Source organism: Stegodyphus dumicola, chromosome 2, assembly GCF_044657685.1.
Source record: "Stegodyphus dumicola isolate Sdum_Otavi_A_Nest chromosome 2, ASM4465768v1".
Classification (NCBI taxonomy): Eukaryota; Metazoa; Arthropoda; class Arachnida; order Araneae; family Eresidae; genus Stegodyphus; species Stegodyphus dumicola.
Window position 1 is genome coordinate 167,959,108 of NC_140769.1, and position 26,903 is coordinate 167,986,010.

Consider the following 26,903-nt stretch of genomic DNA (forward strand, 5'->3'; position numbering starts at 1 on the left):
AAACATATTCATATTTCCGCAGGGCTGTCATAAGCAGATTTTCGCAATAAAATTTTTTTCTTTCATTTTTTTACAAAGTAACAGGATTAGCAGAATTAAATAGAGTATAAAGGGTATTTGTCTTTAATAACTTATTTTTAATGACAAATACATTATACATCCTAACCACGTTTAATTTAAAATCATTTTGGAGAAGAATAGGGAATAATTATTAATAAATTGAATAATAACATGCAGTTTAATTCTCCAATTTTTTTATCTGATCAGCGTCATTATACTAATAGTCAATTACTCAAATTATTTAATTACACACTTATGACCAGTTATATAGATCCTGCTTTTCACTTAATCAAAATACAGTCAAAAGTCTTTAATCCAGACTCGTCGGGACTTCAGCTATTCTGGATTATAGATCATCAGTTTAAATCTGGTAGGATGGCATGCAGAAATTATAAAATTAAAAATATGAAACCGTAATTTATGAAATAAAGAACAATTACGATCTAAAGAGTATCAAAATTTACCAAAAAAAAAAAAAAAAGGCTTAACATTTGTTTACTTTATTAAAAATTTCTTTCAACGCGCGCATGCGTAAAGCATACATTACGCATAGTCGAAATTAGAAAATTGCAACCAGAAAACTATTTGATGTGTATTCGTGATATTTATAATGAATTTGATTTTAAATCATATCAACGACAGATACATTTAGTAATGAATTATAAGCCGAATAAAATAAAAACATCTGCCCTGAAGATAAGGATAGTGCTGACAAATCAACTTCCAGTTCATTGCGCGCCGCGACGTTCCCCTTCCCCGCAGAGCAGCGTAAAATTGATAAACAGATTTCGGAATGGTTAGAGAAACAAAGGATATGCCTTTATCCATTTTTTGCAGCAATTCCATATTTTGTTTGATGGACATCGAAACAAGCTTTCGCTTTGTAGATCCTTTGGCAGCTCCAGCATCGGAAATTCTATTTGACATAATCGAAAGTTCAAGCTTACTTTTATAAACTGCTCTTACAGTCTGCAAAAAATAATAAGCCGGATCCAATTCGAAGATTAAGGAACAACACAATCTGCAACATTAACTGAAATAGATAATTAGATAATAATTTTAGCTTAGCTTATACCGTCCGTTATACGTATTATGAGCATGTGTACACGCATATGCGCATGCATAAAGGTATTACGCGCATGCGTGAACGCATTATGCGTTGACGCATGCGCATAAAGTTTGTAGCTTTGAGGTCTGGATTAACGACTTTTGACTGTAAAACTACAATTTTAAATAACTCTCTAACATCATAAATCTTCTTACAAAAGTATATTATATTAAATTTACTTACATTTGAAATAAAGAGACAATAATTTACTGAAATAAAATGTGAAAAGTTTTTAATTTATTCTAAATAATATTATACTATACAAGATAAACACTGGAGACAAAAATACAAAAGGACAAACGTGTTCTTCAATTTAATAATGAAATAATATACAAGATACCACTACCATGAAACTGCTTTAAAAAGCATTGAAAATCAACAAAAAATAAATTGTTCAAAATCTATAACCTTTTTAAAGGTAAAATAACAAAACGCCGCAATGCTGCACCAATATAAACAACATTCATAAAATTAGGAGATGTTCCAAGAAAGATTAAGGTGACAACATATTCCCAAGGGCTATTTCCTCAAAAAAATAATATCTTAGAAAAAAAGTGAGGGAGAGGTTATGCTTGAACATATATGCTGATAAATGAAACTAAATAATAATTTTGTACTAAATTTTTAAAATAATACAGCTTGTATGCTGCCAAAGATTTACAGTATAATTAAAGGTCCAAAATTTCTGTCGTAGTTTGGCTAAAGAAAGTCTTAGGGAACTGTTTAATTTGTCGGAAATACACAGTAAAGCCAGTGAAACAAACGACAGCTCAGTTACTTAGAGACCGAATTGTTGAAACTCCACCTTTCTATGTTAAAGGTGTGGATTTCACAGGTCCAGTTTACATAAGTCTGGAAACGACATTCAGAAATCATACATCGTATTGTTTACGTGCGCTGTTGCACGAGCGTTACATCTAGAGCTCATTTCCAATATGTCTGCAAACAAATTCATTTCGGCTCTCACACGTTTCATTTTGAAAATAGGAAACTATCGCACCTTTTATTCAGATAACGCGAAAACTTTCAAAATTACTTCAATTAGAATTAGATCAACCTTTCGCAATATGTTGCATCTTTGCCGGGAACCTTTGGCCAATTTAGAAGTTTGTGTTTTTTTAATTTTGGATAGCATTTTATGCGAAGACAGCCAAGGTAAGCCTGTATTTCTTATTTTGATATAATATGGAAGATCTTATTGCTAAACTGAAATCAAAACGTAAGGTATTGAGGACCGCAGTGTCCAAGATATTAAAGAAAATTGAAACCGAACTGAGTAAAGATGACAGTAGTATAAATGTAAATGTATTAGAAGAAATTTTAGACCAGTTAAACAAAAAATCAAAAGCTTGTGCATCATATCTCAACTTCACTGGCCTAGAAAATGAAAATTAGTTACGTTTTGGTTTCAAATAATTGCTAATTTGTAAACAATGTCTATCAAAGAACACTACTTTAACGTGACTCTATTAAAAATTGCAGGAAATTCCAATTAAAAGCCTTTTCACATTAAAAGTCATTAACTTTTATTTAAAATATTATAAATTTATTTTCTTAAGGAACAAGGATTCCCTTTATTCACAGCCAGACACTTATTGAATGACTATTACTGAGAATCGCAACATCATTTACAAAAATCTATCGTTCAAATAGATTACTTGAAAAACTATTTCATCGGGTAATTATTATCATTAAAATTCTATTCTTTTACAAATCATAGAACAAAGGAGCATTTATTTCAGATAAAATGTCATAAGTATGTTTTTGAAATGCTAATGAGACAAGATATTTTTCAAATTGGTAGGAAAAACAATTCTTGTTACATTTTTAATTACTTCGTATTCAAAGAGAAATTTCCATACTGCAAATACATATCAACTGTTTTAAAAAAAGTTCAGTTCAGATTATAACCCCCACATAAAAACTCATCAGCTTCAACTTCTCTTACCTAATTTCTAAATTCTATTGCCAAACTATAAATGACTATATTAAGAGATTGAATTCCATAAAAACTGAAAATGCACTTTAATAAAATCCTCATTTTAAGTTTCACTTCCACTAGTTAGTCACAGAAGTTAGGAAATAAATAATGTGATGCATATTACAAATCTTTTTCTTGGAAATTTGCATATATTTAGCTGAAAAGTCATGTTGAAGAAATATGAAAAATAAAATTCCCCTTTTATGAATACATTCCTCCCTCATTCTCCCAAAAAAGAAACCTTCCAGAAAATCTGATAAAACTTAAAAAAAGAAAAAAGAAAAAAAAAGAAAAAAAAAAAAAAAAAAAAGTGTCATACTATTCATAATTTACATCTACCGATATTTATGAAATTACATCTGAAAGCTCCAGTAATCTAACGATCCAAGAATTTACATATCTTAATTAAGGTGATTCTTATGTGAATTTATCTTTGAAAGCTGTAATTCAAGTGTAAAAGTATCAAAGTATTACTAAGCCCAATAGCAAATACCAGTTTGATTACATTATTCTTCAATTAGTAAGCGAGTGCAATACCAATAAGGAAATTAATATTCATGAAACAAAATTGTTTGAAATATGCTTAGCATCATACAGCAGTAACTAAGATATGCACAGATGGATTTTAGATTACATCAATATAAGATACAGAAAAATCTGCAATCTATTAACAGGAAATCTAAATGAGAAGGAACTCTTTAAACAAATGCTTGACTGCAAAACAAATTAAGAAAATATACTGAAATATACATGTAGGTGAAACATAATTAAAAAGTTTCATGATGTAATTAAGAATAATATCAGTTTCATGGTAGATAAATTGCATGTGTACCACAGCCTGAGTAAAATCGATGTATAGCTTTCACAAGAGAAATTTTACAATATGATTAATACTATTTCTTTTATCAATTACTATATCACCAATCCTTAAATGACTGGAGAACATGAACACATTCTGGCACACAATTTCATCTAGTAAATTGCTACTGAAAGAAAAAAATAGGACATACCACTCAAATAAATGCATTTATAGATTTTTTTATGAGGTAAAATGATGGTGATCATTGCTATACTTAATTAAGCACTTTAAACTACATATAAGAATACTCTGAAAATACTATTTCAAAATATATGCAAAAAGAACATATGCATTATGTTTTATAATATATTTTTTTTTGGAAATAAGTTTGAGCTAACATGTTAAATAAATTTATAACAAACTTATGATACAGAATTCTTTTATTACATGCGAAGATGCATTTTATAAAGAAGACTTCCCACAGAAATCCTCTTCTACTATTTGTATGAAACTTGCTCTTAAGTAAACAACTTACTTGAAAGTCGATAAAATTTTTAGCATCATATTTCTAGAATTTTAGAGCACTTCTCTGCACCCCCAAAAATTTAATTTTTATAATAAAGAATATCATTAATGGACTTCTCATTTACTCACTCAGTTTTTTGAATTACCACATGTCTAATTTTACCATCTTAAGTTTCATCTCGAAAAATTCAACATTGGAAATATACTAAAAGTGTAAAGATCAAAATAATACACTCACTATGCAGTAAATAAAATCATTTGGATTGTTATTATGATACAAGTCAAATACATACATATATATAATATACACTTGTGTGCCAAAAAAGAGAATTTACAAATTATGTCTATTTTAATGAAAAGTATTGAACCAAACATACTAATTATGCTCGAAAGAATTATGCAAATATTCAGAGTTGAATACGTAAGTGCACACATGCGTGGATGCCATTGCAACACATCCTTACATAAAATTACTTTTGAATGGTACACATCTTTCTCTGTTATAAATGTATATTCATATCAAATTTCATTAAAATCTGTCCAGACGTTTTCAGAAACTCAACACAATGTGCAAATTCTCTTAATTCTGCATAGAAGTGCATTTATACATATATATAAAAAGAGAGAGAGAAAACATGCTGTTTGAATGATGACACATACATAACAAAACATTTTAAAAAACATTAAATATCTCTTGAACAGTTGGCCAGATAATTTTAGTCACATTAAAATTTTTTATTAAATAAAAATTTATACAAAATTTAAAAAAATTATAACTCTCTATAAAGAAACTTTTAAAGTAGTCTAAGAGTTCTACAGTCTATTAAAAAAATACAATCCTATGTCAAGAAATTTTTAATATAAAAGTAGTTAAAGATCTTAAATCTCTAACATGAAAAACTAATTGGCAAAATTCTGATTTAAATTATTTCTACTAAAAGGAATTCATTTAGGATTTGCTTTCACTAAATAAAAATTTCAAATTTCTACACAACTACAAACGATAATTGAAACTATTATTTCTAATGTCTTTCATGTAAAAGAAATCCTTTAGGAGTTCATATTTGAAAATATAATATGCATAGCTGTTTACAGTAATATTTGTACATAACTGCCCAAAATTTTAACTGATTCTTGGATAATTTTAAAAGTATAAGAACATTTTTTTTAACTAATCTAATTATAGAAAATACATTTATCACTGACACTTTCATGCTACAGGACTTGCATAAGAAATTGTTTTGTTCATTTTATTAAAAAGTATCGAAATTATTATAGTATGCATGCTTACTGTATTTAATTATTTCTTAAACAGAAACAACAGGTCTATATCCAAATACGCAAAAGATATTTAATCGTGCAATCCTTGTTAGACTGCTACTTTAGGACATTATAAGTCCAAATTTCCAAAAACAAAAGCTTTATTACTTACTTTCAACAGCAAGGAAAAAAAGAGTAATCTGAAAATTTTAAATATTTTTAAATCGGGCTTATAATAATAAATTATTTTTACACCCTTCCTGCCTAACTTTCAGCCTTCCTGACAATTCAATCCTGCACACTTTAAAACTCGTAAAATAAAAGTTTAATACTTTGACAAAAATCTCAAAATATATAACTTCCAGCAATTTAAAATACTTGCCACTAGCAAGCTCAATGATTCACCAACTTATACTGCTCCATATGAAACATAAGGCATTTCTTTCCACAGAGCATCTGCATGATCAGCTGCTGCATGCTATTTACATTTCCTTGAAGTCTTTTAAATAAAATTTTATAAGTTTTAAAATAAAGTACTCATACCTAAACATTACCAATATATTATATTATTAATTAATATACTTCATCTCATAACCATAACTACAAACACAACTTATTCCTGTACCTGAGACATCAGCTCTATAAAAAATATTTAGACCAAACTTCAAAGAATTGTTAACACATCTCTATTAAGCCGCATTCCTAACTACCTTCCCTACAGAACAATTCTTGTCATGGTGCAAGCACCGAGATCAGCACATAAATGTATATTATATGCTACTTGAATAGAATGAAAGTCAGCTTCAAATTACATAAGTTTTCAAATTTTGTTTGGATTTCTAATAACCTATTATGTGCAATATTTACATTATATTTCACTGAATGCAAAATTTAGAAAAAGTTTTCTATGCCAAAGTCACATTCTTTTAGAAATTGAGAGAAATAACTATTTTTTGAAGCAAATATAGATGTATGTTCATCAACAGCATAGCAACTTTGGTATATCATTTTTAATAGATATTAATTAGTTTTATTATTTTTTCATTTATTTAACATGACTTTAAGTAAATACACAATTATGAATTCTCCTACTTGATTTAATGCTTATATTTAATATTTTTTATAAAACAGAGTAGATACTACAATCAAAATGATAACACATGGAAAATCTGCATGCAATAATTTTTCTTCCAGAGGTGGTGAAGGAGAAACTATGTCAGCTGCTCTCAGAATCAACAGCTTTATTGTATGTAAATCTACTCTATATATTTATATATTGCCTAATTTTACACATGGACGTAATTGTAATCACTAAACCTGGCAAATTTTAATTTGAAGAAAATTTTGTAAGTCATAATAGTTATAAATAGAGTACCATGTAAAATGCTTTAATGGTGTTATGTAAAATAGCTAAATTTTTTGCTTTATATATAGAACACGTGTGAAATGAGAATTTCGCTAAAAGTAACACATTTTCTTCATTATATTTCAATCAAAATAAAATGCATCATAATACAGTAAAATCTCTTTCAACCGGTAGCAACAAGACCTTGCCGATTCCGGATAAGAGGTTTTTCCAGATAACTGAATATGTATTTTTAAACCTTACTTGGTCTCATTTTGTGCAGCTATCTGTAGAAATTGTAACATGTGAAGTCCATTTAGTCATGACATTTTAATCTATTGGCAATGATTAAATAAATAATATAAAAAATTGTACAGATTATTTAAAATTAAAATACATACATGAGTTTACATTTCACGAAAGGCAAAACTATGCAATATTTTAAAATTAGCCTAAGAAAATCACAAATTTCTTTATTTAATACCATATAACTTTGATGTCTCCCTGTTTACAAAACTGCTGTAAAAATTGTAAAAATCTGCTGTGTATACACTGAAGCTTCATATCACCATACGTTGACACAGCTTTTCGGCAACCTTTATTAAAGACTGTAATCCTTTGTCAACTTCCTTCCACGTGACTTTCATGCTCTGCATGTTATTTTGATTTTCATCCTCCTCATCATCTTTCTCTTTTCCTAGTGCATGTCAGATTACTTCATTATCATCTTGGCAGAGTGTGAGGGAAATAGAATTGTCTACTCGCACCTCCTCTTCACTAATAATAATTTTCTTCAAACAGGTAAAAAAGTCCAAAATGTTGGACACTGTTTTAAAACTTAAGAGAATCATCATCAATCGACTTGTCATCCACGAATATGATCACAGGCCACAATTTAAACCAACAATGAAGTAAAGCAATGCTCTTCACATTTTTCCAAGCAACAAAGTAAATGAGACTTCTTTTAACGAGATTTTTTTTTTAATTGTGGACACTTCATTAAATTTCAAAGTTCTGTTCTGGATAATTCCTTGTTTTATCGGTTTAATCAAATTTGTTGCTGCACTGGGTGGCAAAAGCATACACAATTTTTTTCCACATTTAAATGTTGTTAGCCCATTACTCATTTTTCTTTCTTTTTTTTTTTTTTTTAAAATCTCAGGCCTTAATTTTGGATTTAAATTTAGACCTTCAAAAGTGTCAATGTTTGTTGTTACCAGTAAATTTAGTGCCAGTTGCAAGAAATTTAAATATGTTATGTAATTTAACATTTACTGTAAGGAAAACAATACTTGCACTTATTTCTGAGTTCACTAAATAAACCCAAAATTTTGGAAATGTAAATCACTTTGCATGTCAGGATTTTACAATGAATGTTCAGGACGTAAGTTCCCAGATTTTGGAGTAACATCTTTTTGGTCCCCCCCCCCTCCCCCAAAAAAAAGAAAGAAAGAAGAAGCATTTACTTAGAAAAATTAATAATTTTTGTCTCTGGCAAATTATCAGTCTCAATTACTGAAATTCTGAATTATCCATAATTGAATAATAGAGGTTCTACTTCAGCCATGATAAAATCAAATTTAATAATCTAATTTAGGAATAATTCTTGTTATCTGCACATTATTAAAGCAAAATGTTTCCTGGTAATATATATGGTAAACATGGTAATATATAACATTCAACACAAACAGTTCATGGTAGTTATAAATACCCTACCATTCAAAATATTAAATCTCTCCTACAGATTGTCCTACGATGCAAATATTTTTTTCATACTACATAAAATAATAATTAAAAAATAAAAATGCATGAGGAACAGAAGTGAATAAGAAACATGACATTCTATTATTAGACTGCAAATAAAGACATAAAATGGCCTCCAATTATTTGAAAATTTAAAAGACTAGCAATTTCAACCTTAATAATAATAAAATTACCTCTTCAGATACAATATGAAATTAACCAAAATGTAGAAATAACTATGAAGCTTTTGCGACTAATGGAAAATGGATTCAAAATGACTTAATTTAATGAAATTATTTCCCAGAGCAAATGAAAAATGGTTATTCCCCATAGCATGTAATGATACTCAATTCATAAGACTTTAATTTTCTAAAAACCAGTGCAGAACCTGCAATCCAATTAGTCACTCTAATTTTAAAATAATTCAGAATCTGCCATTTATAACTTTATTTTTTAAATGTATTCTACTGCTCGAAGTATTTAGACTTCTTAAGGCAAAGATGCTGCTTAAACTAAATTTCATTTAATTTACAACAGAATCTTGAACTAAATAAATAGTATGCATTTATTACAGTATTTATAAATAGTAAAGTTAACAACTTAGATAAAAGTAAATTATTTTGAAGACAATTAGATTTTCTGCAGCTTTATATTACCTATTTATTACTTTATTTTCTCTACTTTCTAGCAATCTTCTGAATAGCAAATTTGCATCAGTTTTTTTTCGGGGGCCAGGGGGGGGAATTCAAGGCTGGTACTTAAAAAGCTCAATGACTGATATTTAAATGTTACTAAAAATCTATGGCTATGTTATCAATAATCTAAGTAAAATCTTTATGCTTTTCACACTGTTTATGTAACTTTTTCTATTAAATATTATGCAACAGAGTTTGATCCATAAGGGAATGATGAATGGAAATTATTTTTTTCATCATGCATTCAAAGTTTTAATCAACTACTTGGTGCAGAGCAACCTACTTTCCTGTTTTTGTACTTAAAAAAAAAAAAAAAAAAAAAAAAAAAAAAAAAAAAAAAAAAGAAGATAACTTACATGTGCTTAATAAATGATAATGAAAAAAAAACTTTTATGATACTTACCATTTATGAATTAATAAAAAAACTGAGTAACATTTATGATATAGCTATCACTTAGATGACTTATCCCTATTAATATATTGTTACAATTTAAAAAATTAAAAATCGCAATAGAACAAATTTACATCTGTATCAAACATTAAAAATTAAGAGGCAACTTTCAGTTCAGTTATAACACTACAATGATCTGTCAGTTACTGCTTTTTCTGCTTCTGAGATATCTGGCACATTACATCTCCTTTCAAGAATTTCTTTTAACATGATAAATTTCATAGGATTCCCAGAAATTCTTTTAAAATGGAATAACTGTGTTAAAATATAACTCTGCATTAATTCTCTTTTCCAGTTACTTTTTAATTTACATAAAAAATTTAGTGATTCTGACTGAACATTACATAACATTAAAAATTCAAGAACAAGATAAACATACTTATGCAAAGATTGTACAGGTCAATATGCAGTTATTTAACACAAATGAAAATTCAAGTCCTCAGAAGAGGGGGTGTCTAAATATAATTTTGCAGATGATTTTTTCCCCAAGTTAACAATTACATATTAAACAAATTCTTCACATGCATTCTTCCCAAAAAAATTTTAATTCTTAAATGCTACCCTATTACAAATTTCAATACACATACAGAGCTCTCTTCACATACTTTTTAATCATAAGAGTACACAAAATACTAATCTTTAGATATAAAATCTAAACAACTATCCCAGCCATAACTTCATAAGGAGATTCACTTGACATACTATATTATAACAAAGAATTTAATATACACAGCAAATTTAAGCATTGCTTTGATACTGCTCATACTATTTAATTGCATTTTTAAAAAAGTTGACATATTTTAAATTTGTATAAGACTGTATGTTTCATATATCATCATATCACTCTTTTTTAAACACACACACAAATAAAAAATGTAGAGCATGAAGTGACTCAGCCCACTCTTTCTGAGTTATTAGTTTAAGTATTATTTATATCAAATTAAACCAAAAGATATCTTTTAACAGATTTAAAAACAAAAGAAATTCAAAAATACAATACTGGCCAAAATACAAGACAAGTTATTTTTTTCCTACCATGAAAACTATATCCATATTACATGAAAAATCTAACAAATATAAATTATATTAAAATAATGTATCTCTTAAATCTGATGTAAAGAAAAAATACAATTATTTAATTTCAACACAAATATGATATTCAGAGATTTAAGTACTTAAAATATCTTCTTATCACACTCATATATATATTTCTTCGTGTAAACTGAAAAACGTAGATTGTAAAAACTCTTACTCCTTGTAAAGCACTATCAAAGTTACAGGATCATCTTACATAAGGAATCATCTTATATTTGGAATAATATAGTATTAGATACATTATTTTTTCCTATTATGAAAGCAGAAAATTATTTACATTTACTTTAATATACCTAAAAGCATTTAATAAATACCATACCTAAAAAAAAAAATTAACTATATGATGATAGTTCATACAAGATAAAAATGAATGACTAATAAAAAGGTAAAACAATTTCAGGTAACTATGCTAAAAAACTGCAGTCTTATGGAGTTTACAAAAAACACTATCAAATGCAATGCTCAACTTATTTGTTAATTTTCAATATCCAAGAGAATTACTAGCATATTTATGCAACTTTTAACATTAAAATATGCCTTTTTAGAAACTTACAAGTATTTTTTTTTCTAACAAAAAATAGCATTCAGGCCCACTTATCAAAACTTGGAAGATACGTTTATGTTTTTTCCTAGCATTAAGAACATTTTTAAATATATAAACAAGAGAAAATAATTGTGTTCCACTTTTTTATTATTGATTACAAATTCAGTGTCTTTTATAATAAATTACAATTACAGTGACATTTTTTAATGAACAATGAAAATATATTTTATGATACAAAAGCATGTAAAATCAGCAGCTTTTTTTGGGGGGCGAAGGAAAACACATTTTCTGTTTAACACATCTAAACAAACTTAAAATATACAATTAAAAGTTTTTAAATATTTTAAATCATACAAACAGTATGATAATAGCACAATGAAGCCATATATTTAAAAGTAATAATTAAATCTCTGTTTTCTGCATAATTTCTTATAGCTGACTCTAAACATTCTATGTTTTTTTAAGAAATAAAAAACATTAAGTTGAAAGAATTTTGATCTGATCATAATATTTAAAACTGAGAAATCATTACCGAGTTCCTTTATTTCACAGAATAGTTCTGATGTATCTGTTTTTAGTTCCCTGTTGATACTGTACTATCAGTAGGCCCCCTTTTCATAATACATATGTATTTTTAATTCACAATAATAAGAATTTCAAAATTTTTCAAATATTTTTCAAGCAACACAGAAGGATTTTACAGTTTTTAATGGTTGAAGTGAATAGCATATGAATGACAATTTGAAACCTTAAAAAGCATTCTGAATGTCGAGCAAAGTTTAACCAATAAACAAATTCAATTTATTTTATAACTGAAGATTTTTCAAGTAACATCAGTCTTTTTATCTCTTGAATATGAAACTTCACTAGAGATTACACATCACAAACACTCTATACAATTACAGAGATACAATACGTTTATATGAATATATCATTCAGAAATGAGCACATTATGGTTATAAAATTGCTTTCATATCAAAAGAATGAGGTAGATAGAGAGCTGAAATTCAAAAGAAGATTCCAGCAGAGGAACCCGCTATATTATTCATTTTTGTGCATATAAAGGATTTTTTAAACTGAAAATTAATTTTTAATAGATGTAAAACTTCAAAAAGGATTTCAGCAGATAAATCCACCAGTTCTTTCTTTTTATAAAAAATAACTGTTTCAAATTTGAAAATTAATTATTTATAGATGGAAAGCATAATGTCTGATTAATTATTAATAAATGGAAAACAATATAGTAAGTTTTATAACAAACAAATAATAACAAAGTATCTTAAATGGTTTAAATACTAAATTAAAAATTTTATTATTGTTGGAATGAAGAAATTACACTCATTCCATACTGGAACTTGTTTTTAAGACAGTACTGCCCACAGGTGGATTTTTCAATGCCAAATCATAAAAATATAGCTCTAAAGTTTCTTTGAATAAAAGAAATTTCTTGAAAGTGATAGTATAAATAAGCAATGCAGAATTTACTTAAAAATTGCAAATATTAATAGATGGTGTTGCAATACAGAATGCAATAGAAAAATATCTTTCAAATAAAACTAAATCAAAAGCATCTTCCATATACAATTCTATACTTTTTGGACTCTTTGCATACTAAAAAATGAAAAAAATGAAGAGATGCTAGTTTAAAAAGACAGTGTGATTTATTAAATTCTGAGCAACAGTTCTTTGTCAAAGCCTTATATAATTCTCATTTTTAGAAAAATTATATACATGTATCATGACATTCCATAAAATTAAAAATACACACATCAAATGCTCATTAGCTGAGGGATGGTTGTAATGATTCAATGACAAGCATATTTGAAGTATGTATGTCATGTCAGATCAGTTAAGAGTAATTATAAATCAAAATCTTCCATATATAATAAAAGAATGAAGTTAAAACTGCATTTTGCACTACATTTCCTCCCAAACAGTATAAATATATCAAGACTGGAGCAATAGTTCATTAACTCCACCCTAAAAACATGACCTGCTTATAATAAATAAATCTCTCTAAACTGCATCATTTCAAAATCAATTATCATTATTTGATTCTTACATAAAACTCAAGATGCAGATACCTTACGTAAGGCTTCAAAAATAATAATTTCAGAAGCTTAAATATTAACCAATCAAGATGGAGCAAACTGGAACTAACATTGTAATATAAAATCGAATCACTCTGAACTCAGTTTTCATATTAGACATGTTGTATTTTAGTTCATTCGTAACTAACTTGTTTTGACTGTCTAGAAAACAAGAAAGAAATTATATTTCAAAATTGCAACGATATCAAGGCAGTGCTTCAAAAGCAGGCAATTACTGCAACTGTGTTAACTAATGAAGATGTTTATGAATGAAAACAAAAAGAAATGTTTAACCAGCCTTGATGGCTGCAACTGTGTCTTTATGCTTCAACATGCTACTAATATCCAAATCATTACATTTTATTTTAGCTAGTAAGATTCAAACTGGCACAGGGAAACCCTAATGAATTACTTGAAGAAATAATTTGGAATGTTGAAGACAGATGTAGATGTGCAAATAAGTAGTTGCAGTCAAATTTTAAGTCATGACCCAGTTAAGACAATGGACTTGAAATCTATTGGAGTTTTCCTGTGCACTCAAGAAATAATTTGGAATGTTGAAGACAGATGTAGATGTATAAATACATAGCTGCTGTCAAATGATAGCAGTTGTGTCCAAGTAGTTAATACAACAGACTTGGAATCCATTGTGGTTTTTCTCACATAGATTCAAATCCTACCAGCTAACATAAAATGTAATGATCTGCATGCTGCCAATGTGAAGCATAAATGTCTTTAAAACAAGTTGCAGTCATCAAGGGGTCAAAAATTCTTTTAATCTTTGCTGACAAATATTTTCATAAGCCAACACAGATAAACTGCAGTTTGTGCCTGTTTTTGAAGAACTATGTCGGTAATGCTACAGATTTGAAATATAACTCTGGAAGACCGAAGCAGCAGGCTAATTAGCTAGGAAGCAGACAGCAAAATTCAAAGCGACTCGAGTTTTGGTTTATGATGTCAGTTTCAGTTTGCCTTATTTTGATTGATTAATATTTAAGCTTCTAAAATTATTACTAGCTGGAGTCTTACATAAGTTATCTGTATCATGAGCTTTATGTGAGAGTCATACGATAGCTATTAATCTTGAAATGATGCAGTTTAGAGATATTAACTATATGCAGATACTATTTTTTAGAATAGAAAGGTAAAAAAAAAAAATACCCCCGCTTAAAATAGTTAACAGACTATTCCAAATTATAGTTAGAATTTTGTTTTTCATATTTTTATCTTGCATATATAATATTTCTAACTAAGAAAATACGGAACCTGATTTTTAATATTTATGATGACAAATTGCGAAAGAAATGAAAATAAAAAGTAACTTTTTAGCTTAAAAATAATCTCAGACTTTTGGTTTTAAAAATTTTACAGTTAAATTGTAAATTTGACAAGAAAAATGCCTAAACATATTCTAAATATGACTTATATTACATTAACATGTTTAATTATTCTTTTACTCAGCCCAAAATCAAATACATTTATCCTTAATACTGTTTAATTTTAAAAATATTTAGGTAATCAAATTTTTCAAATATGTTCATATTATCAATTTGCTTCTTCATAACCCCTTTAATGCCACTCAGACCTGCAACATACATTTAGGTCTAATCAATACCTTTGTTAGGAAACTACGTTTTACATCAATAAAATACGTTCTTCATATAGTTTCAATGCATTATATAAGTTTATAAATAAATTTAATAAGTTTTTTAAATAAGAAACATTAAATAAAAAACAAAAATATTTTAACAATTTTTGGGAGGTTATTACTCTAAATGAAACTGAGAACATTTAACTTTAAATACAGCACGCTGAAAAGACTTTATATTTTAGGTATTCAAAATGTTTAAATATATAAGACAAATATAGGTAGTATTTAAGATAGCCATCTAAATTAAATGTATTATTTGGGGGGGGGATTGATTATGATAATTTGCTTTCATATTTATTAGTAGTTATTAAAAAAAATGCAAAAGAAAGGTAGTATTCAAAATACCCATTTAAATTCAATGTTAAAAAAGTTAAAAAAGGAATATGATTATTTGTTTGAATATGTTTTAAATAGCAATTTTAAAAAACAAATTAACAATGGTTTAATAAATTTTAATGAATACTGCTTCATATAATAAATGTAAATTTTAAATTAAAAGTTGAAAACTTACTAAAATGGGTAATCACTATCAAAATACAAATAAGCAACATTTGTATTTTCTTTTTCTCATATCATGAATTTAGATGGTTCAAAGATAATATCAGCTTTTAAATCAAGCAAAATCTACTCATGCCATATCACATCTCATTATACTCAGTGAAGAAAAGTTATTAAATAAAGATTTTAAAAGATGCATTTATTGTGGGAGAAAATATTTCAAATCTATATACAGCATTTATCAAGTCATATTTAGTATATGCAGGCAAAATATTGAAAGTGAATTGAATATATATCTACATTCGAATTTCAGAAAAATAAAGCATATAGAACAAATTAGCAACACATTTGAATTTTTTTTTAAAGGAGGAGATGTGCAAAATACTTGAAATGAATAACAGCCATTATTAGTAATAATAAAACAGTAATGTTAATTGAATTTGCAAGGGAGGTAAAAATTTTGTTCTTTGTTTATAAACATGATACATAACAAAAATATTTTTAAGTTAGAAACATATATGTTTAAAGCTGCCACCCAATTTTAAAATAATAAATTCATCACAAAAATAAGAATCTTTGATTTTAACAAAAGCTATTTACGGCCATATTCTTCTATGCATAGATGACAACTCCAAGAACCTATAAGAAACATTAAAATTTATACTTCTTCAAGAACATGATACCACACTAATGTAAAATAAATACAAAATAGTAACAGATATCAAAAAGAGATTAAATTTATTTTTAAGGATCCATTATGCCAGAAATATGTCACAAAATACAGTGGCATAGTAGTAACTGTAGATCAAATATGCCATTGAGTTATATGTTAATTTACTGATAATAACCACTGTATCCTAAAATAAAATCTAACTATACTTATAAATAATTATTAAATGCAAATTTTTAAAAAAAGTTTGTTCCGAGAATCCAAACTATTTTTTAAACAGTAAACGATGAAGGGAAAATAAACATTAAAAAATTCTAAAACAAACATTTCACAATATTTTCCCCCCACCTGCAAGATAATTAAACAAATGCAAGCAATTTTAATACATCATAATCAAACACAAAACATTTAACGATAATAATAGACAATTTTTATCCAATGTACTTTTGATTTAATGCACATTACAATTATTTTTAATTCAGCATCAATTTTACTTGCTTGTGTAAAATTATGTCAAAGAATTATGTAGAAGAACCACAATACAACTGTTTAAAAGTTTTCTCATTAAAAAAAAAAAAAAAAAAAAAAAAAAATGAATGAATATAAAAATAATTTCTCTTATTAAATTTCTACATATCTGGCACCTGAATAACAGAAATCAAACTATTATGAAACTAAAATAATTCACATATTTTAATATTTAGCTTAATGAAATTATCAGCCAACATTCAGTAAAATATTCTCAGCATTCAGTACTTTATATTTTAGAAAAATAAAAATATTTGATGATAAATTTTGAAGCAATTAAATAATAAAATTTTAAGTTTAAAAGAAAATATAAGAAACAGCTCTGGCTGCTTTGGGACATAAAGTATTTTCTAAAGATATCTGATAAAACACTAATTTAAGAAAATTAATCAAACTTTTAACATACTACAGTTTTTATACCCATTTCCCCCTCCTCCCCCCCAAAAAAAAGCACTAAGAAGCAATATTTAAGTGAGCTTATTCATTAATTAATCTGGCAAAAATTTCATCTCCTTATAAATGAATGTTTAAGAATTTACAGTCATACTCAAAGCTTCTTACTTGGAGACTGATATTTCTGAAAAATACGGATTACCTATCCCAATTCTGCTATAAAAGTATGTAAATCAACAGAATTATAAAAGTTTAGAAATTTTATTATTATTTATAAATCTAACTGAATATAAAGTGCACATAAAATTTTACATATAATAATGGAAGTTTTAATGCCTTAAACAAAACTTGCTTGAATTAAATTCGATACTCCACCCATTTTCAGAGCTCTCATTATAATGGCATCAAAATATCAACAAATTCATCCTTACTTTTTGCATACAGTTCAGACTGCCATATTTTTGCAATTGCTTTTAAATACAATATCAAAGCATTTTCTTGCTCCAATTTTGCAACATGAATTCTGTAAAATGTGACTCACGATGATAATGAGCAGTGCCTTGTTGTTTTTTATTTCACCACTTAACAGAGTCTCACAATCTTTCAACTTTTTATGCAATAGCAACTGTGTCCCGATCCACAAAAATGTATGATTCATATAGAAGTGTACCCTGCTTTTTCCAATTCTTCTGTTTTATAAGCTTGCCAACAATCTGAACATATCATTGATCATTTAATACATGATCCACAATTTTCAACATGAGTAATGTTATTTCTCCATTCAAAACTTGAACAGGAAAGCATTCACTGATCAATCCAATTCTTTGCCCAAATACTTACTGTTGTGAAAGACCCTGCCAGCATTATTTCTCACACTATTCAACACATGTCAATTTCTCTGCACAAGAGTAAATAACTGCTGTTACAAATGGCATCCTGGAGTTATTAAACCCGCTGTCCACACATTTGCTCGCAATTTTTATATTGAACCTCCAAATGCTTTCATTTATATATAGTTTTATTGCGGGGAATATCTGTTAAAATGTTTCTTTCTTGCAAGAATGATGTAGCATCTTCCTCAGTGGTTGGTAAATTGAAAATTTTTTACATTTTTTTAAAGAACATTGAAACACAGCCTATTCACAGCTCTTATCATTCTAGGTCATCAGTAAATCAAAAACTGGTAACATATTTTTGAAAAAAGAAAACACAATAATACATGTGGCCTACTCATAACTTTTCCTTGTATGTTAGTACAGTCAAAAGTCTTTAATCCGGACTTGTCAGGACTTCGGCGATTCTGGATTATCGATTTTTCCGGATCATAGATCATCAGTTTAAATCTGGTAAGATGGCATGCAGAAATTATAAAATTAAAAATATGAAACCGTAATTTATGAAATAAAGAACAATTATGATCTAAAGGGTATGAAAATTTACAAACAAACAAACAAACAAACAAACAAAAAAAAAGAAAAAAAAAAAGAAAGCTTAATTTTTATTTGTTTACTTTATCAAACATTTCTTTCAACGCGCGTATGCGTAAAGCATACATTACGCATAGTCGAAATTAGAAAATTGCAACCAGAAAACTATTTGATATGTATTTGTGATATTTATAATGACGAGGAATTTGATTTAAATCATATCAAAGATGGAGTATATCGAGATGAAATACTACATTTAGTAAGGAATTATAAGCCAAATAAAATAAAAGCATCTGCCCTGAAGATGAGGATAGTGCTGACAGATCAACTTTCTGTTCATTGTGCGCCGCCACGTCCCCCCCCCCCCGCCTGCAGAGGAGCGTGAAATTGATAAACAGATTTCAGAATGGTTAGAGAAACAAAGAATATGCCATTGTCCATTTTTTGCAGCAATTCCACTTTTTGTTTGATGGACATTGAAACATGCTTTCTCTTTGTAGATCCTTTGGCAGCTCCAGAATCGGAAATTCTTTTTGACATAATCGAAAGTTCAAGCTTACTTTTATAAAATTGCTCTAACAGTCTGCAAAAAATAATAAGCCGGATCCAATTCGAAGATTAAGGAACAATGCAATCTGCAACATCAACTGAAATAGATAATTAGATAATTTTAGCTTAGCTTATACCGTCCGTTATACATTAAACGCACATGCGTTGAAAGTTTGTAGCTTTGAGATCCGGATTATAGATCATTCCGAATTATGGGCGTCCGGATTAACGACTTTTGACTGTATAAGTAAACATCAGTCCAGCTTTCAAACATAAGAAATAATGGTGAGTACAAGAGTTCTTGAAATTACTTTGCAAAATAAACAGCACTGCATACAACAGAAATTATCTTACAGACATGTAATACATATCTTAAAACTGATTTGCTTTTATTTTTTTTAATGCACTCAAAGGTTTACTCCTGCAGGCATTAAACAAAAAACACATGATCCCCCCCTCTCGACTAAGTGCAAGTAGCTTATATAAGAACTGCGGCTGGTGATTTATCACTAGTCTTGACAGCATTTAAAAACTGGCAGCCATAAAAATAAGAAAGTATCTTAAACTCATACAAATAAATTAAATGAATTAAAGTCATTACACTACATCAAGCCTACTAAAAATGGAGAATATTTAGGTTAGTATTATTAAATACAATATCAGTTTTAATAATATTGTGTTTTCCAAGTTGGCAGATTTAAAGTAATCTACTTGATGATGAATCGAAACACAATTTATTCATGAGTATGCACTATCACACAAGATAGTTCCAAAGACACGTTTACACTCACTGAAAAACTACAAAAAACATGCTGAAACAATCGGCAACACAGGCTATAACAGTGAAAATAGCTTCACAGCAAAGCACTACAGTACAGCTTCGAACTTGGACAATCACTCTCAAGGTAATCTCTGAATTCAAGACACTACCGTCTACCTGTACAGGCAGGGTATATATAAATTTAATCTACTTTCAAAAATATTCCCGAGAAAACTGCTAAGAATGGGTTCTAGAATGTTCTCACATCTATGCATGTTGCCAAATGGGTGATTTTGCGCCATATCTGGCAACCTTAAGCTTGCTTTGCAGGGAAGCTATCTCACCGCATAGCCACTAGGCATTTCACAACACTATTAAAATAAAAATATTAAAATTTGCAATTTTAATAGTAATTTAATCAATATTAGGGATTATTTAACAACAGAACTAACATACTATATAAAGAAATTTCGGTACCATTCGGTTTTGAGGGCCGTAAAAAAATGCCAAACAACTGTTGATGCCAGTGCTACCAAAAATAACTGCGGCAACCCTAACGCAAGAAAGGAAGTATAATAGTAAATAGTAAATAACTATCTAAGACTGATGTTTTAATTTAGATGAAAGGTTAACCTTTTGAGGCCGGGCTTTGATAGCAGTAAAAGCTACCAAAGGACGTGGAATCTTGAACCGAATGCTTTCCCTCCTTTAAGAAATTACCTCCTATTTGCAACAAAGATTCTTGTGTGTAGTTTAATGGATTCTCAGAGGGGTGCATATATGTCGCAAAAGGAAGAACTTTGAAAGAGATAAGTGGTTCAAACCGCAGGGACGTCAAATTTGAAATTTCACCCCACATTTTAGCCTGGAAAATGGGGGAAAATGACATGGCGACTAAAGTGGACAACCCCGTCTTTTTAAAGAGAGGAAGAGCAAAAGTAGTTCTTTGTTAATGTTATTAAAATTTGTAGAAATGATTTTATATTTGCATTGATATTGTTTATAAGTGTTTAAAGCTTGATTCTTGTTTGTTAAATGGTTATACTATAACTGAAAACAAAACTTGCTTTTGAAATAAATGTTACGTATTTTATTCCATCTGAGAGATTGTTGCCAAATAAAGATTTGTCCTTGAACAAAAGATATCACTCGTAAATAATGATTCTTAAGCATGATTCATACCTGAATTAGAGTATGTTTATCATAATGAATAATTTATTGAGATAAGCGGTGTCTGTTATTGCAAAATATATTGCTATTTTCCTTTTTATTTATAATAACTCTTATTTAGAATTTGTGTGGTATTAATATGCTTTCACTATTAATATGCTTTCATGTTCATTACTTTAAGAGTGAAAGATTAATGACATTGGCAGCTCAATACAACTAGTTTGGTAAATAAAAAATATTTTTATACCAGTGTGTAAAGAGTAATATATGATTAGAATTCTGTGAATTTTGATATTGCTTATGTGGAATTTTTGAAAGTATATTCCATTGCTATTAAATTAAACCCTCATTGCTTAAACTTGCATATAATTAATGCTAAGGATTGAATTTTACTCTTGTATTCGGTCATACTGTATTACATTTTAAATAATTAGTGTTGAAGATTTATGGCCACTATAATGGCCATCCCATCTTCAAAAGGTTAATTTCATATAATACTTTTGTATTATTATAATTTATATAAAAAAGGCTAAACATGACTGGATGGAAGCATAACAATAAATAACTATTTCAAATCATTATTATAATTTATATAAAAATTGCTAATCATAACTGAATGGATGCCTGCATCACTATTTCGCTATTGAGTTATCGCTAAAGCATAATTTCATCTCGTTCGTTGTTCAAATATAATTTTCTATAATGAATGATGCCTTTTCTTTGAAAAAATTCTTTGTAAAGTGCAGAATCGCCCACTTATTTGTTCGCAGCTTTTTACAAGGGCAAAAACAATTGGATTCTTGTCAATTTTCTTTTACTTTTTAAGTGAAAATAGGTCGATGTGTACATAGATACAGTCAAGGGTGTATGCATGCCATTTTTGTGCAATTCTGGGACTTTTTTCTTTTTTAAGTGGAAATAGGTTGATGTGTACATAGATACATAGCATGTGAAATTCTTCAAAACGTGTCAAGCATTGGGTGATTCTGCACTTTACCCAAAATTCTATTGCAGACTTTTCGTCATGGGCAATTTCCAAATTGTTAAATCCATAGGATATCAAAATTAAACTAGTACTTCAATGGCATCTTAAGAAATATAGAACTAACTATATAAACTTATGCAATTTGAAATTAGCGCATACATTAAATTTGGAGCGCAATGTTAAATGGGCGCATTTGCTAGATTTGGCTCTTTTGCGCATACACTTTTGCTGCAATTTTTTTTACGGTCCTCAAAACGGAATAGTACCAAAATTTCAGTCAAGAATTAATGCAAGCAGATCAAATAATTCAGTTTATTACTACCAAACAGATGAAGTTCTAGGCAAACCTGTAATTTTTATAAGAACATAAGCCTATAAATTGAACAAATAAATTTTAAAAAAATTATATAAAAATTAAAACACAAATATACATAAACCTTTTTCTATTAATTTTTACTGTGCTGCACTCAATTCACATTTTGTTATTAGAAAATTACTATGCTTACCCTCAGGCGGTTCTGACAAAGGAGGAGTTAAACAATACATATGATACCCACGATCACAGTCATCACAAAATAATAACTGATCCTACATACAAAAAATGCAATGGGGATACAAATTAAATTACACTTTTTATGTAAATAAATAAATTGAAATGTTTGCATAATAAATTTTAATCACTACTTTGAAAACAATCTTGATAGAGAAAAGTTTTAAAAATAACTTACATCATTGTCTGAAGTTCCACAAATACCACAGGATTTACATTCAATACACTGCCATCGATATTTCTTCACAGAAGCAGTCATATTTGGTGTAAACTGCAAGCAGGTGGGATGTGCTAAAAATCACAATACATACTTGTCTCAAATTAAAATTTTGTATTAAAATAAATATGTAGATCAAAATTATTAGCACATAATTTGAAGAAAATATCTTTTCAATATTTAAATAAAGAGAATGCGAGAATTGAGTATAAGCTATAAAATACCCCCCGAAAAAAGAGCCACTGAGAAATACACATAAGTATATTGCAATTAAATTTCAAAAATGAGATGCATCATGCATATATATAAAAAAAAAAGTGAAAGATATATATTACATGTTTAATCCTTTTGAAAAAGATATGTGGATAAAACCCAAGACAGAAATTCTTTAAAAACAAATTCATTACTTTTGAAAATGAAATCATTTTTGGAAGTTACAACATTTACATCATCTTTTCATCCAATTTATGGGAACAGTCTCATGTTCAATAACCTGCAGTCGGAGCAAAATACACTATCTTGTGTACTTCCTCCACATAATATATTTTATAAGTACTTTTAATATTCAGATTAATTACTCTATAATTAAATATGATTTGGAGATATCAGTTCCATACATACATGGCTGTCCAAAATTATCTTCATATGGGGTAATAATAATAATTAAAAAAAAAAAAAAAACTAAATTTAAAAAGGGGAAAAAAAATTATTGAACAAAATTAAATGACTTATTTGGAGTGATACATGATATTATGCCATATACCATATTTACTTGAACGGAAGCCTTTCTATTTTTACTATATTTTCTAAAACAATGATGCATTAATGAAATTGAGAAGTTTAATTATCATACTACATAGAATAATTACACCATTTAAATACTAAACAAACCACATAAGTAATTACCATACACTTAAACTGCATAACTACTGATAATTATAATGTCCACATTTAGTCGAGCTATTTCAATTTATGCCTGCATCAACTACACTGGTTACTGAAATGCCTGAAAATAAATGGGTAATAATGCATCATTAATTTTTCCTAATTTTTTTTTTCAATACCATAGTCAAATAATATATTGGTACTGTGAAACTGTAGCATGATTTAAAGTCAGTTGTGGATAAGTGTGAAATAACACACTAGCAACATCTGCACTTTTGATAAGCTTGTTCTGTTTTTATGAACAAGGATATAAATTGATTGTTATTGCTGTATTTTCTTTCATTTTGGATTGGAGGGGATTTAAATTTTGTGACCTGCTGTTACAGAACAGCAAGCAGTGGATTATTTTCAAAGTTATAGGATACTAATATAAAAAAAGTGTACATTAATTGACAAGATCAGGTCAGTTGCATGTGGCCAACAAAACAATAACAGATTGGAACAAACACCAGCAGGAAGTTTGTACTTGGATCATTCTAAACAGAGTTTCAGGTGAAATAAGAGGGTGTAACAAAATAATAGAAATCAACAAAAGCCTTTTTAGAAAGTTGGGAGGGGGAGAAGAAGAATTGCTGATTGTTTATTATACTGATATTTGAATACTGTTTGCTTATTAAATAAAGAAGCACCAGTTCCTTCAGAATTCCCTAGGAATAACTGGTTAATTTTGGCAGGATGTCCACCAATTTCTGCAGTTAACAGGATAATACATAAGCACAACTGTATTGAATTAGGTAGCTTGCCTTTCAATCAAAGCAGAACAATCTTCTCATCAAATATTCATTTATATTTTATTTCTCAAAAATTATTCTAAAATGTAAGGGATGTATCTTATTTTTTTAGTAACAATGATAAATATACACTGAAAAACTGGATACAAAAGCATATAATATAAAATTAGCTCATGAAACTAATAAAAGAAGTATTACATCAAATTCTTGAGCTCTCAAGAAAAATTTTGTTATGCAACAATGCATCCAAAAGTTGCATGGCAAATAGGTCCCCTAAATCTTCTATAGAATTCAATTCAGATGATTGACCAGTTTATTTGCTTGATGATGTTGGTTTTTAAAAAAAAAAAAAAAAAATCAACCTATTTTGCTCAGTACAGATATGCATTGTCAAACAACTATATGCATCTCTAAAAAGCATAAAAAACAGGTTTGTAAGATACTATTTCAGTATCTTTCAGCAAATACAGATCCTCTGTTAAAGATATGCAAGGCAATACATTAATTCATAATTATTCCTCCTTATATTATTGCATCTGCATTAAATTAACAGTCATATTCTTTTCAAACAGAACCTCAGCTTATTGCTGATGATAACACAGATCTATAACCTAAGACTCCTAATTTGATATTCTCTGTACCAAATTGAAGAAATCCTCTTTAGTTGTGACATAAGTCATAAATGCCTGGCTTCCAGCATGAAGGACGTTCTCATTAAATTTTTAGTATATAATTTACAATTTAAAAGTTCCAGAGGCTGCTGCAAGCTATAAAATTAGTAGACAAGCTCTACCTAGAACAAACATTTACTAGCAAATGTTTTTCTTAATAATATTGTCTATAATGTCTTAATAATATTGTCAGAAGCAAATGTTTTTCTTATATAATATTGTCTCACATTTTTAACCCATTCAGTACAGGCGTGTCATATGTGCATCAGCAGCGAACATACCTCACCGTCGGGTGTGTCATATTTGAATCGCTATTTAATTCACTCTACCGGCCAGGCATACCACATTTGACTTTTTAGATAGAACGTTTAATTAATATTTTTTGTTGCCGCTAGATGTAGCTGTATGCCTGTTATGGGGAAATATATCGAAAGTTAAATATGTTTACCTTTATTCCTATGCAATGATTTTTATTTTTGGCATTTTGTTTCGAAGTGCTCTTGCTGCACTGAGGTACTTTTTAGTGGGATAGATGTTCTATAATTAGAGTTTTTTTACTACTCTTATATTTTTTCCTTTTTTAAAAAAAAATTTTTTTTTATTACTCTTAGATTTTTAAGCAGTATCTAAACATCTAAAGGTAGAATATACACAATCTCTAATTCGTTACTGTTGAGTGGCTCTTACTGGTTATTTTATATAAACAAATGAACATGCTCTTGATGCTCTGGAATGCTTTTAATTTAACTTACTAATTTTTCTTATTTTTATTTTATTTTTTTATCGGTTATAGTGGAGTAGATGTTCTATCATTAGAGACTTTTTTATTACTCTGATTTTTCAGGCATTGAGGCGAATATTTTGTATCCCTTAGTGAAAGTTTTTTTATTTTTTATTATTTTTTAATGGCAAAACAAAAGCACTAACTGACGGTAGAAGAACATATACAAATGCTAAATGAGTCAAATTTGCTGAGTAAAATAGCAGCAGATATTATATTCCTCTCACTAATGTTTGCGTACACCCATGTTTCAAAGAATACCATACACTGTCTCATTTTGAAACATTGCTTACTTTTCGTTGTTTGCTTGTTGAATTTTTATGAAAGACTGTTTTAATATTTTTTTTATTTTAATTGTGTGTTGTGTTAAATAAAATCTGCGATTGTTTGGATATTTTTCCATATATATTTATTTGTGGGATAAGGGGAAAATTATATTATTCTAGAATGAGTATTTTATAAAATTTTTAAGGAAAATATAATAATAAAGGCTTAAAATTAATTCTGACGACTACCTGAATGTTCTTCTCATAATGTACCCAAAATTGGAAAAATTGGATGACAAATTTCATTTATACAAATTTTTTTTCAAAGTTAGGCTTAGAAGCCTAAATTGCTTGTCCCCACAGGACGACGCATCCTGTTAACGTACCGTCCCAAGAGAACGCTTTGGTAACA

At 28.3% G+C, this 26,903-nt stretch overlaps 1 protein-coding gene across 2 annotated transcripts in view; it reads right to left on the minus strand.

Annotated features, from left to right (window-relative positions):
- Positions 1-1,383: 1,383 nt before the first annotated feature.
- The window catches only part of d4 (double PHD fingers d4), a 96,294-nt gene continuing 70,774 nt past the window's right edge, over positions 1,384-26,903 (minus strand). For both annotated transcript variants that reach the window (XM_035365532.2, XM_035365533.2), the window contains exons 7-9: positions 23,059-23,171; positions 22,837-22,918; positions 1,384-16,487 (exon numbers count right to left, since the gene is read on the minus strand). In XM_035365532.2, the coding sequence (XP_035221423.1) occupies positions 16,441-16,487; positions 22,837-22,918; positions 23,059-23,171 (242 nt within the window). In that variant the 3' untranslated portion in view covers positions 1,384-16,440. The remainder of the gene's footprint in view (positions 16,488-22,836; positions 22,919-23,058; positions 23,172-26,903) is intronic.